Below are 19,572 nucleotides of genomic sequence, written 5' to 3'. Positions count from 1 at the left end.
TGTAGGTCTTTTCTCCTGGGAAAACTTAAAAGAGAAGGGTCAGAGAGACAAACTTCAGTCCCTACTGCTACAGTTTATTTTGAGGCCATTACTCACACTCCTCTCCCCCTTCCTCTATGACCCTTTCTAAATTCCTTTCACCTTTGACTAGAATTTCTGCTGGTCTAGGCAGTTTGCCTGAAGGGAAGCAGCAATTCAGACCCTCATCCTTGAGGCACCTGGTTCTCCGGTTAGCATGTACTTCTCAGGCCATGACTGTGTTCATCTACCATTATACCTGGGCAGCAAAGCAACAAGACATCTTCCAGTGAATCACCCAAGCAGCACTCATAGTCTTCCTTGCTCCCATAGTGTAGCAGCAGGCCCTTCACCTTCTCCTCATGATATCAGGGTTAATTATCCCTGCCAGAGTGGTGACCCCTTTCATCTTCTGCTTAACTCTTGGCAAAAGGAGTTTGAAGTGACCAGGTCACAGCTGTAGCTTTAAGTTTAATGGGACTCTTACAGTGATCCCTGATGTGTGCCTTCCAACTCTAGAAACTAGAACCTCCAGTGACATGGAGCCTTGAAGGTGCAGGGACAGAAAGCACAAACACCCAAGCATATAACTAGAAGGGGTGGTCACAGGTGCAGTACCATTTCCACACATTGGTTCTGAGACTCGTACATTGTACCTACTGGGGACTCAGAACCATGTAATGGACATTGATTTAGGGCTTGGGTTGGCAAACGACAGCCTGTGGGCTACACCCAGCCCACTGTTTTTGTACATCCTGCAAAGAATGGTTTTTACATTTTTCAGTGGTTGAAAAAACTCAAAATAATAATATTTCATGACACATGAAAATTATATGAAATTCAAATTTCAGTGTTCATAAATAAAATTTTATTGGAACACAGCCATGTTTACTTGTTGTTATGTTGGCTATAGCCACATGTACACTACAATGACAGATTTGAATAGTTGTGACAGACTATATGTGGCACTCATCACTTCCCACTGCTGCTCAGCACACAACAAATTGCAGTGGTGCAGTTATAATTGAATAGTGTTTTGGGTACCACACATATTGCTGTGCTGTGACTTATTTTTTATTACTAGTACATATCCATCATGTCAAAACAATGGAAAAAGGAGAAAAGTGGACTTTAAGTATCGCACTTTTAAGAAAATGGCAAAGCATTGTACTCATTATGCAATGACGCTATATAGCTGTGCTAAAAGAATACAATATTGGGACTTCCCTGGTGGCGCAGTGGTTAAGAATCCGCCTGCCAATGCAGGGGACATTTTAATTTAAAAAGATTTTAATGGAGTATCTCATCACAGCAGAATTTCTCCACAAAAATAAAGAAAATGAAAATGAGGCTGCAAGCAAAGTACATTTCCAACTTGCTCATTTGTTAGCCAAGCAAGAAAAGATGTTTACTAATGATGAATTAATTAAATCAAGTTTAATTGCAGCTGCTGAAAAAAATGTGTCCAGAGAAAATAAATTTAACTATTAACCTTTCAATGAGAATAGCTGCTCCAAGAGTTGAAGACATTGGGAACAAAATCAAAAGTCAATTAAAGACAGGGCAAATGACTTCAAGTGGATTTCCTTGGCTCTTAATGAGTTGACAGATGTTACCAATACAGTTCAGCTGTTGTTCATTGAAGGGGTAAATGCCAAATTTGAAGACTGAAGAATTGAGTTCTATGAATAGTCTGCATGAAACAAATACAGTTGAGAGTATTTGTTAAAGTTGAGAAAACATTAATTCAGTACAACCTGAAGTGGAATCTGCTAAGATGTGATAAAAATGATAGTGGTGAAAATATGTGTGGAGCAGGGGGAAGAAAGGCTTAGTTGAACAAATTTACAAAGTTTATGAAAATATAAAGTGCTTAAAGCCTGTGTTTATTCATTGTATTATTCATAACTAGGTACACTGTGGAAAATATTTGAGTCTATCATGTTACTGAACCAGTAATGTCAATGATAAATTTCACTTGCCACTATTGACAACCATCGTGGGTTCCATGAATTTTGGTCAGAAATAGAAGCTGAATATTCTGACTTATCAACCACACAGCAGTTCTATGTCTTAGCAGTGATAAAGTTTTACTGAGGACTTTTAAGCTCAGGGTCAAGATTGAAATTTTTCTGAGCGAGAAAAACTGCCTTAAACTACTGTTATCAAACAGTGAATGGCAGGGACTTCCCTGGTGGCGCAGTGGTTAGGAATCTGCCTTCCAATGCAGGGGAAACGGGTTCGAGCCCTGTTCTGGGAAGATCCCACATGCCATGGAGCAGCTCAGCTTTGTTTTATTTTAAAATAAAATTTAAAAAAGTAAAATAATCTTAAATCTTCATTTAAATTTAAATAAAATTTTTTAAAAATACCTGAATGGCATTGGAAATAAGCTTTTGCTGCAGTCTTCGTTTTTTAATTAATTAAACCTGAAATTAATGAGCAAAGCAATGTTTTATGTGAAACTTATACTGAAGTGAAGTCATTTTGGCAAATAATTTTATTTATTTTTTAAAGATTTTTAATTTTATTAAAAATATTTTTAAATTTACTTATTTTTGGCTGCATTGGGTCTTCGTTGCTGTGCTCGGTCTTTCTCTAGTTGGAGCGAGCAGGGGGCTACTCTTTGTTGCGGTGCATGGGCTTCTCACTGCGATGGCTTCTCTTGTTGTGGAGCACGGGCTCTAGGCATGCAGGCTTCAGCAGTTGTGGCACGCGGGCTCAGTAGTTGTGGCACACGGGCTGAGCTGCTCCACAGCATGTGGGATCTTCCCAGACCAGGGCTCGAACCCATTTCCCCTGCATTGGCAGGCGGATTCCTAACCACTGCACCACCAAGGAAGCCCCTTGACAAATAATTTTAAATAAGTAATGTCAAGCTGCTTTATGCACTTCCTGAGCTGTCAAAAGTTAAAACAAGAAGCAAGGTAACCATTCTCATACAAATTTTCAGTGGATATATTCTGTAAGTTCAAACTAGAGTTCCAGCAGCAAGCACTTTTCAGACTTCCATGTAAGTACAAGACGAGTTTCCATATTTCTAAACTTTTTTATCTAAGCAATTGAGGAACAACCACCTGAACTTCAATTGGAAGTAATTGATCTGCAATGTAATGACATGCTTAAAGGCAAATATCAAGAAAAGAATCTCATAGAAGTCTACAAATATCTTCCAAGTGATGACTAGTCTCGATTATAATCCTATGCTCAGGAATTTATATCAGTATTTGGTGGTGCCAGATATTTCACTTCATACCTATGTGAATGAAAAGACATTTTCAGAGATGACACATGTAAATTTTCATTACGGACAGGCATTAACAGATAAACATTTGCAATTGATTTTGATGGTAGGGAACACTAACTTTTGGTCTTTTTTTTTTTTTTTTGGTGCGGTATGCGGGCCTCTCAATGCTGTGACCTCTCCCGTTGCAGAGCACAGGCTCCGGACGCGCAGGCTCAGCGGCCATGGCTCACGGGCCTAGCCACTCCGCAGCATGTGGGATCTTCCCGGACTGGGGCACGAACCCGTGTCCCCTGCATCGGCAGGCAGACTCTCAACCACTGTGCCACCAGGGAAGCCCCCTTTGGTCTTCTTAATTGGGCTAAACATTATTCCCCTCACCCTGACTGCCAGTTTTTAAGGTTTGTGGGTGTGACCCCTCTTTCTTGTTTTGTTGCTGAGGCTGAATTCTTATGCTACTTGACATTCACACGGAAAGATGAGGATCATTAGCCCCACTTCACAGCTCAGGAAACTGGGGCTCAGAGAGGGAAAATGACATGTCTGCAGCCACACAGCAGTGAGTGGAGAAGCCAGGGTTGGTGTGACCTAGCTTGGTCTGGCTCCAAAGTCCTTGCTCTTTACTCTGAGACACTGAACACAGGAGAGAGAAGCAAGGAGAGAGGAGACAGAAGTCCTTCAGAGCAAGAGCGAGAGACTAGGACCTGAGTGAGACAGGGCAGGACACAGAAGGACAAAGCAAGAAAGACAGAGCTCAAGCCCTAGTACAAGACAGAGAGCTGGAGCATGAGATCTCTGGGCAATGTGAGCTGAGGGACCAACTTGCCAGGGCAGAGGAGATGGAGCTGGGCTGGACATAGGGCTTCTGAGTTTGCAGCTTTGATGGGGAATAACCCAAGACCTCAGACCCCTCTCTGCAGGAAACCACGGAACAACAGTGCCCAGATGGGCAGAAGCACAGCCTAACCTTGACCTCTTAATTGGCCCTTTATCATCACTTAGGCGCCAGTCTCACCCCAGGTGGCAGCTTTTCACAAGAAGGGACTGTCAGAGGTCTCAGCTGCACCTGGATCAATTCTTGCAGAGACTGGGAAGAGGGTAAGGGAGACACAACTGATGGCTTCTCAGCTCTAGGTCTGTGATAGCCTAGGGGATGACACTCACCAGAAGGTTTGGCTAGAAGCGGGTTGCCTTCTTCCCCCACCTCCACACCTGTGGAACCTCCCACACCAACCAGGTCTGGAGGGGAATGAGTCCTAGCCTGCATTCGGGGTCAGAGATTGAGGGACAGAGTTTGAGGTAGGAGTGAGGACAGGGGCTATGCAGTCTAACCATTTTCAGTTTGGAGCTCAGACTCTGACTTGGAGGTCAAGTATGAAGATACAGCAGGGAGCTGTTGGAGGTTACTGAAAGGATGTGACCGCCAGCTGGACTCACAAGCTAGACCCAGGCAATTAGATGCTCCTCACCCCCTCCCCTGTCCTTGGAATGTATGTTCTGCCTGCCATTCCCACAGTGGGAGGCATTTTCAGGGATTCAGCCTTGAGAGAGTAATGTGTTCTCGAGAACATCTGGATGATATATGTGGCTGAACCTCATTAAGGCCTCTATATAAACTTTCAAGAGTCTGGCAAGCAAGTACAGAGATCTACTTGTCTGTGGCCGCCCAAGACAAGTCTTGTAAATAAGTTCCCTTGCTTACTAAACCTGCCACCTACTAATCTGGTGTAGTCTTCCTCTTTCTTCGGTCTTTTCTTGCCCTCCGTGTACAGGGGCCAGTTTACGAACCAGCAAGAGCCAGGATCAAGAGCTTGGGGTGGGTGTGCTCCTCTCAGCCATGGGGGTGGGAGATCACACCCAGAGCAACTAGACCTGGTGAGTGAATTCCTGGCAAAAGTGCTGCTGCGCGCAACAAGCCCCTGCTCCAGGCTTCCATTATACACAGCCTTGGGGAGAGACACCATTTCCATAGACTGAACATGAGTGATGCTCCCTGAGTTGGCAACATGGCAGATCTGTACCCCCCAACTTTCCTACCTATGTCCGACGTTGCTAATCAATCACAGTCTCTGCTCAGTCTGGACAGTGGCTCAAAATCCTCCTCCTCAGACAACCCCTGCCAATTCCTCAGAGCTAGCATATGAGATGCTAACTATTTGCCATCATTGGCCCTGACCTCCTGGAGCTTATCAAGCAGAGAGAGGCTGGGGAAAGACCACTTCACTGCTTTATTGGAAGGGGAATACACTCCGTCACAATGCAAGGCCCTGAGCCCAGCAAGATCTCGAGTTCGAGATGCAGCTGGTTGGCCGTGACTCTGTAGTGGCCCTTGATGAAACCCTGGGAAGCGCAGGAGTGGCATCTCCAGTAGGCCTGGATGATGCGGGCAGTGTTGAGCACACGGCAGTAGCACCAATGGATGCGCCACATGCGGACCCAGGACTGCAGCCTGACTGCCACCCGCTCCTTCCGTGTAAAGTTCTCCAGAGCTGACCGCCGCCTGTTCTCATGCAGCTTCACCTGGTTATGCCTCCACCAGCCCTGAATGATCCACACTCTGAGAGCTACGTGCAGCAGTGTGCTGCGCACCAGGGTGCCCCGCCACCAGGCCTGGATCTTTACTACTTCTGGATTACTGACAGGAGGCCTATTTTGGGTTCTTGGGATCTAACAAGAAAAAAGACGAGACGAGACATTTGGAGGATATTCCCCACCCACTTCAGCCCCAGGGTGTGCCAGGAAGGGATCCTGATGCCCTATCAACAATCATCCCTTCTTCTGAACCTCAGGAGCACTGGGCAAGGCACTGGCTGGAACCAGAAGACCAGGTAGGTGTCCTTTCTCTGCCCCACTTTGGTTAATGGACATGGATACATCACATTGACCTCTGAATCTCAGAGCTCCCATCTGTAAAATGGTAGTATATCTGTCCTGGCTACCCAGTTTTACATGGGTCAAGTTGGCCAGCCTAGAGCAAGAATACCATGATCAAGGGGTTATCATAGTCCAACTGAGCCTGTCCACCTGACCAGGATCCATGATCCTTCCCTTCAGACCCCACTCACCTACTGGAGAAGTGGCTTCCTCTTCTAATCCTGCTCTTTCATCCTTGACTGCAGCTCCAATCCACAACCTGCTCTCTTCCTCTGTGATATCATAGTATTAAAAGTTTAGGGACTTCCCTGGTGGCGCAGTGGTTGAGAGTCCACCTGCCGATGCAGGGGACGTGGGTTCGTGCCCCGGTCCGGGAGGATCCCACATGCTGCGGAGCGGCTGGGCCCGTGAGCCATGGCCGCTGAGCCTGAGCGTCCGGAGCCTGTGCTCCGCAACGGGAGGGGCCACAACAGTGAGAGGCCCACGTGCCGCAAAAAAAAAAAAAAAAAAGTTCCCACATCCCATAAAATTCTGCCTCTCTTATCTCTTCCCCATCTTCACTTCTCTTGACTTTCAAACTTTAAATCTTAATTAGCAAGCAAACATACATGTACATGCTCAAACACACACACACACACACACACACACACACACACACACACCATTGATTAAGCCCAGCTTCCCATATGTTGGCCATTCCATTTCCACAAACACAACTCCCACATTCCCACCCCTAGCCCCGTATCATCTGGGTGGGGGGATCATACTGCTCTGGGTCTCTTATTAGCATCATCTACTCCCTTTGTTGCAACTATATTCTCTTGTTTAGCCTAGAAAAAAATGGGGAAAGAGGACAAACAAGAATGAGTTTATTCCTGTTCTTAGCTCTGGAACATACAAAAGACACTAGCCACAAGCATTAGGACACAAAGACCAGAGACATCCAAGTCTAGGCTCCTCCTACTTCTGCCTTCTCTAAGTTCGGTGATGGTGCTGGCGGTAAAGATTTCAAGATCAGCTCCTCCTTCTGCTGAGGCTCATTTTTAGTGTGTTCATTAATTGTTTTGGACTGGTCCTTCTGCAATCAGCAGTTAGGGGAAAGGCAAGAGGGAGGCTGCTCTCCCTCCCTCTCCATTAAGTAACCCACACATCCCCAGCATACAGGGCTTCCCAGAGTATTCAGATGTCAGGGAGATCCCCTCATCCCAAGAGATTTATGGGGACATCCCTAAAAAAGCCTAGTGTGTCAGTCTCTCTCTTACGCACCATTGGTCCCACATGGATTGGGTATAGATGGTTCAAATCCCCTCAGGTCTGTGTTCCTCTAGTCATGGCATGGAGAGAAAGAGTGGGGGAGGGAGACCTATGATGTCATAAGGGCAATTATGACTCAAGCACCAAGATGGCTTCCAATAGTTAAGCCCCCTCCAAAGAAAAGACAGAAGTGCTGTCCATTCTTTTCTGCTGGAAATGGCCAAAGCCCTAGCTACAAAAGCAAGACACCAGAAATAGTGGCCCACTGATGTAAAGGTGTATAAAGATAGTCATTGGTGATATCCCCAGTTGGTAAAATTAATGGTTTATAGTCCATTCAAACTATAGAATACAACATAACTGTTGAAAAATAATGAATTTGATCTATGTGTACTGATGAGAAAGTATACCCAAGATGTATTTGTAAGTGAAAAAGCTGAACATCATTATGATCCCATTGGATGGGATATAAAACCATCATTGGATGGGATGGTAAAAAACTGTCAAGATGTATAATTATACACGTATGCTATAAACGCAGATAAAGAGGGAGAAAGGTATATAGAACAAACTGCTACCAACAATTACCTTAGGAGAGAAGAGTTGAATTACTGACCCATTCATACAATACCAGGGAACTCTGTGAGGCCCCCAGGACGAGCAGACCTGCTTTCCTTCCCCTGCAGGCTTCTCTCCTTCCCACTCTTCCCTGAAGGGGTCTACTGAGAGCCTCTGGGGTGAAACTCTGGTAGAGGGGGAGAAGAATGGTGGAGAAGAACGGGGTTGGAGAAGGAGGCTCACCCCCATCATGCTCACCCCAGGCCCCTTGCCCAGCACACCCTCAAAACCTTCCCTTGGATGGTGTCACCCCTCTGCTCCTCAGCCCCTGGGGCAGCTCCTCCCTGCCCACTGGATTGAGTCTGAGCAGGCCCTGGTGGCATTCAAAGCCCCAGCACCCTCCCTGCCCCTAGGGTCACCACATTCACCAACACCCGTCTCTGGCCTCTTTCCTGTCTGAGTCTGCCTCCATCCTGGGACCCAGCCCCCTCGTTTACTCAGGCTGCATATGTGGGATCTTTCCTGTGCCCTTAGAGTGCAGGGACTTTAATTTCTCCCTTCACTCCTCAGATGCTCATGGATCCAATTATGAGGAGCATGTGTTTAGTGGCCATTCATATATCTTCTTTTATGAAGTATTGGTTTAAGCCTTTTGTCCACTTTTATTGGATTGTTTGTCTTTATTACTGAGTTCTAGAAGTTCTTATACTCGATATGAGCCCTTTGTCAGATACATGTATTGTAAATATTCTTTTCCCTGGCCTGTGACTTTTTAAAATGCTGTCTTTTGATGAACAGATGGTTTTCATTTGGATGAAGTCCAGTCTATCAATATTTTATACTTAGCACTTTCTCTGTCCTAGGAAATCTTTGTCAACTCCAGGGCCACAAAATAATTCTCATGGGTTTTCTAGAAGCTTTATATAGGTTTAGCTTTAGTTTTTGTTTAGGTCTGTGATCCATCTTGAATTATTTTATTTTATTTTTTTCTGGCTATGATGTTAGATAGAGGTCAAGATTTTTTTTTTTTTTTTTTTTTTTTTCCCCCGTACGCGGGCCTCTCACTGTTGTGGCCTCTCCCGTTGCGGAGCACAGGCTCCGGATGCGCAGGCTCAGCGGCCATGGCTCACAGGCCTAGCCGCTCCGCGGTTTTTTTTTTTTTTTTTTTTTTTTTTTTTGTGATATGCGGGCCTTCCCCTGCTGCGGCCTCTCCCGTTGCGGAGCACAGGCTCCAGACGCACAGGCCCAGCGGCCATGGCTCACGGGCCCAGCCGCTCCGCGGCACGCGGGATCCTCCCAGACCGGGGCGCGAACCCGGTTCCCCTGCATCGGCAGGCGGACGCGCAACCACTGCGCCACCAGGGAAGCCCCCAAGATTTTTTTTTTCCATTGAAAAATGTATTTCCTTTCTGCATTGAATTATCTTGGTACATTAAAAAAAATCAATAGACTGTGTATGTGTGAGTCTATTTCTGGCTTCTCTATTCTGTATCATTGATCTGTTTGTCTCTTTTTACTCTAACACCACCTGTCCTGATTACTGTAACTTTATAGTTTTTCAAGACGGTAAGTCTTGAAATCAGATAATGTAAATCCTTCAACTTTGCACTTCTATATCAAGAATTCCCCAACTGCTCATACAGTTGATTTTTGTATATTGCCCTTGAATCTTTCAGTTTCGGCGGTGCTTTTGATTTTTATTTATAAACAGCTTTGTTGGAATATAATTCACATGCCAGAAAATTCACCCCCTTAAAGTGCACAATTCAATGGTTTTTAGTATATTCACATATACTTGCACACAATACCATAGGTATCTTGCCTGCTTGCTAAATTTTCTTATTCCAGTAGTTTTTTGGGTAGATTGGGGGTGCCTGTATACCAGTTGCAGGATCTGGAGGTGAGGTATCCTCAGTGGCTTGTGGTGGGCTTCCTGATGGGGTCCACAAAGTGGTTAGTAGGATCTGCATCCCTTTGATGTTTTGAACCCTACCTGCTGTTCTCTCAGTTCCTCCCCACCCCTCAGTCATGCTGCTCACCTCAGTGTTTTGAAAGGAGTGAGAAATGCACACCTCAGTGACCGCTGAGGCTGTGACTCTGAGAGGGTACCAAGGCCTCATGATGACCAGGGGGTCTTCAGAGGACAGGAACAGGCAGAGATGGGGAGGGCCCCACCTAGTGTCTTTTGCATGGTTCAGAGTTACCAACAGAGCTAAGAGCTTCTACAGTGGCTGCCCCCCACCCATCTAATTGTGGCCTTGAGTCCATCAGTGGAGAAGACAGGAGAGCACTTGAGCCCACTGGAGTGTGAGGTGGGAGGTGTAATTCTGCACCCCAGAATCACATGGCTTCATATTTGTTATAAAACGTATAGCAGTGAGCTCATTGCCTACTCAACTTCCCTACATCTACTAGACACTGCAAACTAAACTTGATCCTTCTCATCCTGCTTTCCCCACCTGGTCTTTCTCATCTTGGTAAATGTCACCAGTCTATGGTGCCACATTCATCTCATCCCACAGTCAGCAGATCAGCAAGATCTGTTGGCATCACCTCCAAACACAACCCAACCATAGCTCTGCCTCCCCACTTCTGCTGCTGGCCCTCTCACACCACCATCACCTCTTACCTGCTATTACTACAGCTTCCTAAGTGGATGCCCTTCTTCCCCCAAACCTTTACTAATTAATTCTCCACAGAGCAGTGACTTGTTTTTTCTTTTTATTGTGAACCAGATCCTATTACTTTTCTGCTTTCAACCCCTCTCATGGCTTCCCATTGCTTGAAAGGAAGGGAGGAAGGGAGGAAGAGCCCAACTACAGCAGAAGTCTCAGCTGACCAAGGCTGAGACTAGAAACCATAAGAGGGATTATTTTCAGTTTCAATTCCAAAGGCATTTATTTTCAAACTTTCCTTTCTCCCTGGGAATGTGCTAATGGAAAAGGGGTTTGTGTATTAAGGGGCATTTCCGTGTTACTTGCAATATTATTCAGGAGGTATGTGTATGCTGTCGTTGAGCTCAATTTAAGGTGGGACATAGGGAGTGAATTCTAGTAACATCCTCTGATCCACAACAGGGTTTTCAGGGGTTCAATCTGAACCTGACCCTTCTGGCCCCAGGAGAATGAAGGTAGGAGCAGGTCTGTCCAAGGGGGAGGCCTCATGAGCAGGGGAGCAGGAGGGAAGCCCTGTAGCTTCCTCCCCCAAGGGGACCATGCTGCCACTTGAGAACCATAGGCTCAGCTGTTGGGCCCAAGGCATTAAGGGAAAGTTCAGAGCAGAATCCTTAACACACCTTGCTCATTTTCCATTGAGAAGAGGACACTTCACTGCACTGCTGGCTCTCCAATCAGCCTCTCCACCCCCTCTTTACTTCACTCCATGGCAGAAGCTGAATTATCCAGTTGGTGGAATCAGAAGAACACATTAACCTGGCAGGGTCACTGCTGTGAGGAATCGTGCAGCCTGGCTGTAATTCGGACTAACGGCAGAGCTATTCCCACCTCTGACCCTGTCCCGAAGCAGTAAGCAATGCAGGGTCCCACCTCCACCCTGACCCCCACCCCAAGGGCAGTCTGGCTCCTAAAGGTTCCTAACCAGGCCTGGGTGGTACAGGTCAGCCTGACTTGTAGGTCTAACTGTCTTCCCTTCAGTCCTCAGACCCCACAGCCAGCCCTTACACACACTGGACAGCCACAGCTTCTTAGCTGAGGGATCAGCAGCTTCTGACCCCAACCAGCCCGGAGCACCGGGTGGAAAGCTGGCCTAACAAGGTCGTAGAGGATACTCCAGGTCTAGGAGCCAGAAGCCAGCTGAGGGCTCTATCCCCAAATTCGCTGGAAAGGATAAAGCCCCCAGGCCTTTACTAAGCCATCCCCTGCCATCCCCCTGCACCCCGCCCCCAGTCAAGAAGCTAGAGGAGACAAGGCCCAGAAGAGGAGGCTTTTAATACAAAGAAGGCAGGGGATGGCCTGGGAAGAACTTAAATAAAGGGGATGAGAGTGTCAGGAGCCAGCAGCAGGGGGCCTGGGGGCCCTGTGGAGAGGGATGATGCAGACGGAGTTCCGGGCCTCTTTGATCCGCCACCACCGGCCAAGCCTGCAGGGGCGAGAGGAGCAGCTGAGGGCAGGCCCAGCCCCACCCGGTATCCACCCCATTCCCACCCAGCCACCCACCCTATGCCATTTGCCCCACCCACACCCCTCGAGAAGTGCCTCGTACCTGTGCTCCTGCCCTACCCCGGCCACCAGGAAGTCCCCAGCACTGGAGAACTTGAGGCTATTGATGAAGCCCACCTGAGATGAGGGAAGGAAAAGGCAGTAAGATGTGAGAACAGATCCCTCACCACAGCCCCAGCATCACAGTCAAAGGCCCAGCCTGGGTTAAATCCCTGCTCTGCCTCCTGCCACCTGGGCAGGCCCTCTACCCCTCAGGGCCTCAGCATCCACCTCTGTGAGATGGGGAAAGTAGAGCGCAGGCCTCGCAGAGAGTTTGTCGGGATGAAGGAGACAGTGTACGCCAAGTAGGGCCTGGCTCCTGGTCCTGGCTCTGGAGACTCCATGACCATCACCATCGACCCAAGCCTGAACTGTCACTAGAAGTCACTGACAGATCCTGCCACTCTGCCCTAGGTTGCACCAAGTCCACACAGCCTAGCCTGGCATTCAGTCTGGCACCAGTCATGCAGAACCCATCACAGGGCCAGGCCCTCCATGCCTTTGCCCACACTTTCCTGCCTTGTACCCCAGTAACCAGGACAGGGCCTAGGACAAGGAGGGGAGTGGAGGCGGGGAAGGGAGAGGAAGAAGGGAGGGTTCCTCCAGGCCCTGGGCTAGGAGCTGGGGCTAGAAAGAGAAGTCATAGCTGGCCCTGCTCTGAGGAACCGCCCTTCTGGCAGGAAAACACTGTAACGGGCCTTGGGAGTGTGGTAAAGACAGGCTGGGTATTCAAGCCTCACTCACCAGGGGGATGTCGCAGAGAAGGTCAAGCTGCCGGAAGCCCTCCCCGCATTGCCAGAGCCGCACAGAGCTGCTGTGAGAGCCTGGGGAACAGGGAGACAGTGAGCACCCCCTCACCAGCCCACCCTGAGATCCCCTCCTTTCTGCCACACAGGGCACCCACCTGTGGCCACGAGGTCTGTGTTGAGCAGGGCTGCCACCGATGACACCCAGAAGGGCTGCTCCAAGCCCAGCTCCCCCCGCAGCCCATGGGCCTCACGCTGCAGGGCAAGTGGCCGCTTCTTAGAGAGGCCCCACAAGGCTACAGAACTGTGGACAGGGAGCAGGGTCAGTGAGGGGGCCAGGGGCAGGGCAGAAGGGCCACACGGCAGGAAGGGACCAAGTGCACACCAGCCACAGGAAGCAGACAAGGTCCCTTGCGCTCTCTGCCTCAATGTCCTCATCTATGGAAAGGGGTTACTACAGCTCCCGAGAAGGAGGATTCTACGCGGCAAGTCCAGGGGCAGTGGCAGTGGTGGAAGGCAGCTCTTACCCATCATCTGCACCCGACACCATGTGCTCCTCGTTGATGAGCTGGATGCTGTCGATGGAGCCCCTGGAGAAAGGCACCATGAGGGGCGTGGCCCAACCTCACCCCCAGCCCATGCGGGTGGCCACCTCAATGCCCGGTGCAGCAGGCCGCCTTACTGGTGGCCGTAGAAGACAAGCTGGGACTCCTCGGGGATCTTCCACACACGCACGGTCCCATCCCGGCCCCCAGCGGTCACGCAGCACTCCCTGCTCAGAGCATCCAGTGCAGCCACAGCATCCTGGTGCCCGAAGCTAGAGAAGGGGACAGAGGGAGGATGGGGTCACCCGTGAACCTGCACGCGCACGTCCGCGTGCCCTCTGCCCGCGCATACTCACAGCGTCTCCACGTAGGAGTTCTCTGCCACATTCCACACCTTTACAGAGCGGTCGTGGGACGTGCTGTAGAGCTGGTGGGTGCCTCTGCGGAATGCCAGCCCCTAAGGGTGCATGGAAAGAGGGCAAAAGGAACCTGGACTACAGCAGGCGAGACAGACGTCAGGCCCAGGGAGGACGTCCTGAAAAGCAGGTCACGTGGCACAGGGAGCCAGCCCCCATCAAGAGCGCTCTGTGGGGCTCTGCGTGGAGCCAGGGGCACACTTGCCTGCCCTCAAGCAAGTACAGACTTTTCAGAGGCCTCCCTCTCCCTAGGCAAGCTCGACTCAGTCTCCCCCAGCTCTTCCCTATTGCTTCACCCTGTTTCTGTCCTGTTCACCAAAGTGCAGGTTCCCTGAGGATGGGACCCGCTGCCTCATTCACACCATTCCCCGGATCCCAGTACCATGCCTGGCCCACTTGGGTGCTCGAGAAACGTCCACTAAAGGAGACCCAGCTTCTCACCGACACGGCGTCCCGGTGTCCCGTGAAGGTGTACAGGTGCTGGCAGCTCTGGGCCTCCCAAATGAGAATGAGCTTGCTGCGGTCACCCGAGGCCTATGGAGACAAGGGCAATGGCCACGGGCACCCACCATGTGCCCACACCTCTCACCTACTCCCGGGGCCAACCCTGCCTTACCAGGTACTTGCCATCGGAGGAGATGGCCATGCAGAGGACGTGGCTACTATGGCCGGAGGGCTGCCCCTCAGCACCCTTCTTGGCTCGAGGGATCACATGAAGCTTCCGTCCACTTTCCACACTCCCTGACACCAAGGGGGAAGAGAGATGCTACTGGGACAGAAGGCAGGACTGTCTGGCAACCCCCCTCAAGGGCAGCGTGGCACCATGGAAAAAGTCCTGGCCTCAGGTCAGAAGATCTGGCTCAGCCACTGTGAGCCCTTGGACAAGTCACCTCCGTTTCCTCATCTGTTAAGTGGGGACAATAATCCTAAAGGGCAGCCATGAAGCCCGGAAGAAAAGGGACAGGAAATTGCTTGGACTGGTGGTACGAGCTCTTCCTGTTACTACTATGGGTGGATGAGGACAGCCCTCAGTGGTCAAAGGCCAGGAACCCAGGAGGACCAGGAACTCAATCCCAGGACTATGCAGAACCTCGAGTGTCCTCTAGTCCAACTGCCCACCTGAAGCATCAATTCCCATTAAGTCATCATCTTGCCTCCACTCCATCATCTCCAATGACATTGACAGGGAGCTCACAAGTCCCCCTCCTGGGCAGAAGGTTCCACTGTCATCCAGAAGACACCTCTTCAGAAGCAAACCTGTCTCCGGAAGCTTCCCCCATCGGGTCTCAGTTTTCCCTGATTATTCCCTCCTCCCCAGACCAGCCGGCCCAGATGATCCCTCGCGGCTGCACCTCCACCCAGGCACTCACTCACACTTAATAATGGTGCAGTCTTTGGCGGCAGAAAAGATGGCCAGGTCGTCAGGGGTGATAACCAAACATGTGATGGACAGCTGGTGGCCCCGTAAGATTCGAATGTCAGCAGGGTCTGGGGCCTGGATCTAGGCAGGCAGGGGCCGGGTCACTGCAACTGGGGGCAGGAAGGCCCCCCTCCACACACACACATGCCATCCTTTCCCACCACACTGCCCAGAAGGAAAACCAGACCCAGGGCTGCCAGGACCAGACTGTTACCTGACCCTGTCTGCCCAAGTGCCCACTATGTTCCAGAGCAAACACCCCACAGCCTGAGTCCCAAACTGGGCCATCTGCCCACCAACCCAGGTGATTCCCTCCAATCTGACACCAAAGTGCCCTGTCTGCTCACCTCCTTTGCCACCGACTTCTGCAGCCTGCCTCTCTGCTCAAGCTGCATGGAGAGGAGAGGAGTGAGATCCCAGGAGCAGGACCAGCCCCATCCCTTCCCTCCCACCACCCTCCCTCCACACTCACCACGTCCTCCTTCAGCCTCCCCGCCACCTGGTCCTCCTCAAATTCGCGGGCCTCGGCCTTCTCCTCCTCTGTGTAGGACAGACCAAGCCAAGTAAACCCAGGCCAACACCCCACTTTTCCCTTCGCATCCCCAACCACCACCTCAGTCCTGGGCCCTGAACATTTGGGCTGTGTCCCATGGAAGTTCAGGCCACCTCAGCCAAAAGGGAGGGCTGGATGGTCTCCTCCTGCCCACCCCCTGCCTTTACTTATCAGATCAGTCTGAAGCCCCCTGAAGGCCTGGCCCACCCCAGGAGATCCATTAGAGCTCCTAGCCACCCTCCCACAGGGCCGCCAGCAGCAGCAGCCCCAGCAGCCCACCGACTACCTGCATCAGTCACCCACCAGGTGGCTGGGGCCAAAGCAGGCAGACTCAGGCATAGGCCCCGCCCCTCACCTGCCCAGTCCACAGGCTCACCTTGCTGCTTGAGCTGCTCAAGGTAGAGCTTGGCCAAGCGCAGCTTCTTCTCCTGTGCGGTCTCCTCCAGCTCCTCCTCCTCCTCCTCCTCATTCCTCCTGGGAACTAGGCTGTGAGCAGGAGGAACTAGGCCTGCTCCTCTGGCCACAGGACTGTGCTCCTCGCTGCTTCCCCAGCCACTTGACACCCCATCCCTGCCAGCCTCCATCCCATGCCAGCCTCAATGGTCTCACACACAGAAAACTGAAAGATGTGACTTATCAAACTGAAAGGGCCCACCCAGGGCCCAACATAAGGGTGAAAACAGACCCCAAACCCAAAGAGATCACTGTGAAATCTCTCAACTCTGGAGGGAAAGAGAAGGTTCTACAGGCTTCCAAGAAAAATCAGATCGTATACAAAGGGTCAAGAATCAAAATGACTCCAGAAGTCTCAACAGCAACACTGAGAGCAGAAAACAAAGGAGCTGCACATACAAAATTCGGAATAAAACGCTAATCACTGGAATGGCATGCCAGTTAAACCATTAATGATGAATGAAGACATTATCAGATGTACAAGGTGCCACAAAAGTGGTCCTTTCTCCTTCTTTTAAGGATGGAGGATGTGCTCCCTGAACAAGAGAGTGAGCTAAGAATGGGGAAGGCACGGGAGACAGGAAACAGAAGATCCAACATGGAAAGCAGAAGCGGTAGATCTCAGAACAACAACGACCCCCCCGCCCCAGACACAGGGGAGCAGCCAGCTCAGATGTGATGCAAGGAACCAAGAGGCAGACATGTTGGGACTATCAACGCCCCATCCTCACTGCCATGGCACCATCCTCTACCCTGAGGATGGGATTCCAGGTGAAGCTTAACTGGGCCTGGCTTGACCTTGTGCTAGTGAAGTCCTTGCTTTCCCCTCCATGCCCCTCACTCAAGATGAGTCCTACTTTGACTTGCTCCTGGGAGCTGGAGGTAAGTCACGGGAACTCAGGAGCAGAAAACCCAGGGCAGTCCGTTCCCTCTGATCAAGTGCCTGCAGATATCTAGTCCCTGTCAGGTAGCCCAGTTGTTTCCTAGACTCATCCATGACCTTGCCCACAACTTCCCCAGAAAGGACCTTGGAAACTCTCAAGGAAGCCAAGGCCTGACCATGCTCCTGAGACCGGTTAGTACCCAGTGCCCAGCAAGTCTTCAGCCAACAGGGTTGGTGCTGCCCTTCCCTCATACACCAAGGTCTTAACTTCTACTCAGTTTACCCAAGGAATCAATCTATTGTTTCGGGTTCACACACAGAAGACAGAACTCTAAAGAAAATCAAGGCAAGTATACAACCATTGTAATTCCACTCAGATAACATTCTGGAAAAGGCAAAATTCTAGGGACAGCAGTTACTGGTTGGAGGGGGGTGGGAACTGACTGCAAAGGAGCCATGGGGGATTTTGGTGGGTGGTAAAACCCTTCTATATCTTTATAGTGGTGGTAGTTACACGACTATATGCGACTGTCACAACTCACAGAACAGTACACTAAGAAAGGTGAATATTACTGTATGTAAGTTATACCTGAATCAGAAAAGGGAAAAGAAAATAAAGAAGAAGAAGAAGAAAAAGGAAGGAAGGAAACCAAAGAAATGATTAACTTAAGTCAGGAATGGCAGTTGGGGCTTCTAAGTTTCTACAAATGGTCTAGTTCTGGTGGGTGCACAGAGGTTCATCATTTCATCATTACTCTCTATGGTACAATTACATTTCACTAACTTCTGTAGCTAATACATTTCACAAAACATTTTTTAAATATTTAAAAGTGCTTAGCACAGGGCCTGGCACACACCCACAGTAACCTTAAGACTACGAAAAGTATATATTAAGTCTTTCTGTGAGCAGGTTAAGGCCAACATGTACTCAACTTTTAGAAGTAGAATTTCTAAAGCCAACTCTTAAGGAAGTCACCGGGATTCTCTGATATGACAGCTTCCACGCCACAGGGTCAGGCCTGATACCTTGCTAGCCCCCTCTGAACTCTGCAACATACTCCACCCCCATCACCTGCAGAATGGAGGAGGTACGCAAAGCCCTCCACAGTCCAGATGCACCCACTGCCTATCCTCCCATCCTCTCCATCTCCCATCTAGCCCGCTTAGCCCCCAGACTTTTCTCTGATCCCTGAATGCCTTCCCTACCTCTCCATCCTCATCTCTCCAGGCCCCATTTAAACTCCCCTTCTCTGTTCCGACAACACGCAGCTCTAACATACACATCCCACCACAACACATTCGGTCTTTACCTGCCTGCTTATCTCTGTTCTCTCAACAGTGAAACTAGTGCCTGGCACTCTCAATAACTGTGAAATTGTGGGAGAACAGAATGAAGAACTAGCAAGCATTTCTTGCATCCCTCTCCCCTTGCCTGCAGTTCAGCTCCCTGTCATGAAGGAAGGTCTCACTGGTCTCCCATTAGGACTGGGGGTCCTCCCCACACAGAGACCCTGCCCCTGCAGCGAAGGAAATGACAGTTCTCAGGGTCAAAAAGTGGAGGAAAGAATCAAGATCTGAGAATCAAGGGCCAGAGTCCTGGGTTCTAGGCCCAGCTCTAGCCCCCGTCATTGAGTACTCCTTCCATACACAATGGGCCCCAGTGTTCTTTTCTACTAGGTGGAAAAAAAGAGCTCACCTCTCGCTCTCCGAGTCACTGGAGATCTCCTCATTCATCTTGCCGCCACCCTTGGACTTGCCCTTGTCCCCAGAAGAGTCGCCCTAGGAATTATATAATACTTTCTTTGGTCAGGGGTCCCGACCACCCCGGCTCTGACCAAGGGCCCCTTAGGGTCCCTCGAGAGTCACTGGGAAAGGCGGTAGCCCCCGGCTCAAGTGAAAGGCTTTTTCAGCATTTGGCGCGCGGAGAACGGGACGAAGCTGACTCCAGCTGGGGTCCTGGGGGTGAGGGGACCGGTGCCGGGGTCCCCGGATGGGGATGATGGTGGTTCCAGTAACATAGGATGGACCCCCGCCCGCCAAAGCGCCACTCTCACCTTTCGCCGCAGCTTGCTGGCCCCCGCACCAGCCCCGGCCCCCGAGGCCGGCTTTCCCCTCTTTCGAGCCGCCCCTGTCGCCGACATGCTGCCCACCGTGTGTGTTGCGGCGGCTCCTGGAGAACTCACGTGGCAGCTGAACCCGGGCAGTCCCACAAGACTCCAACCAAGATAGGCTCCCACCGCCCGGTGGGCCCCGCCTCCCACAGCTCCATTGGGTCCTTGGGTAGGTTCTGTCACGCCCCCAAGCGCCCATAGGATAAATGCCTGTGGCCACGCCTCCTAGAACTCCTATAGGCTCCCGCGCCCGGCTCCAGTAGGAAGCAAGCCTCTCCCT

The 19,572-nt window shown here is 50.3% G+C and overlaps 2 protein-coding genes across 4 annotated transcripts; both read right to left on the bottom strand.

Moving 5' to 3' along the window:
* Positions 1 to 4,447: 4,447 nt before the first annotated feature.
* On the bottom strand, positions 4,448 to 7,220 carry LOC102986337 (IQ domain-containing protein F1; the record flags this gene model as incomplete). Its single annotated transcript, XM_028483994.2, has 3 exons — positions 4,448 to 5,929; positions 6,904 to 6,966; positions 7,101 to 7,220. Coding segments are annotated over 3 exons (630 nt in total), but the record flags the coding sequence as incomplete, so codon positions are not given.
* A 4,656-nt stretch (positions 7,221 to 11,876) lies between these two features.
* On the bottom strand, positions 11,877 to 19,377 carry RRP9 (ribosomal RNA processing 9, U3 small nucleolar RNA binding protein). 3 transcript variants are annotated; one of them, XM_007105947.3, is made up of 15 exons: positions 19,236 to 19,377; positions 18,878 to 18,960; positions 16,222 to 16,331; positions 15,765 to 15,832; positions 15,640 to 15,681; positions 15,247 to 15,373; positions 14,489 to 14,613; positions 14,314 to 14,406; positions 13,813 to 13,913; positions 13,594 to 13,728; positions 13,439 to 13,501; positions 13,070 to 13,215; positions 12,910 to 12,989; positions 12,170 to 12,243; positions 11,877 to 12,046 (listed from the first exon to the last, which is right to left on the bottom strand). In XM_007105947.3, the coding sequence occupies exons 1-15, from the start codon at positions 19,320 to 19,322 to the stop codon at positions 11,953 to 11,955; spliced, it is 1,428 nt and encodes a 475-aa protein (XP_007106009.1). In that variant the 5' UTR covers positions 19,323 to 19,377; the 3' UTR covers positions 11,877 to 11,952. The 3 variants fall into 3 exon arrangements, with proteins under 3 accessions (XP_007106009.1, XP_007106010.1, XP_028339794.1); XM_007105948.3 differs by having other exon boundaries at positions 16,222 to 16,319; XM_028483993.2 differs by having other exon boundaries at positions 16,222 to 17,770; positions 19,236 to 19,258.
* Between the last annotated feature and the right edge of the window lie 195 nt (positions 19,378 to 19,572).

This window comes from Physeter macrocephalus, unplaced genomic scaffold (genome assembly GCF_002837175.3).
Source record: "Physeter macrocephalus isolate SW-GA unplaced genomic scaffold, ASM283717v5 random_91, whole genome shotgun sequence".
Classification (NCBI taxonomy): domain Eukaryota; kingdom Metazoa; phylum Chordata; class Mammalia; order Artiodactyla; family Physeteridae; genus Physeter; species Physeter macrocephalus.
The sequence above is the reverse complement of the archived record's forward strand: the minus strand, read 5'-3'. Positions and strand labels throughout refer to the sequence as shown.

Excerpts from the sequence above, each read along its gene's own strand:
- RRP9 (XM_007105947.3), bottom strand. The coding sequence starts at position 19,322 with ATGTCGGCGACAGGGGCGGCTCGAAAGAGGGGAAAGCCGGCCTCGGGG. Across the intron at positions 18,961-19,235 it reads CCAGCAAGCTGCGGCGAAAG|GGCGACTCTTCTGGGGACAA; the intron begins GTGAGAGTGGCG and ends TATAATTCCTAG. Across the intron at positions 14,614-15,246 it reads AGACTGCACCATTATTAAGT|GGAGTGTGGAAAGTGGACGG; the intron begins GTGAGTGAGTGC and ends CCTTGGTGTCAG.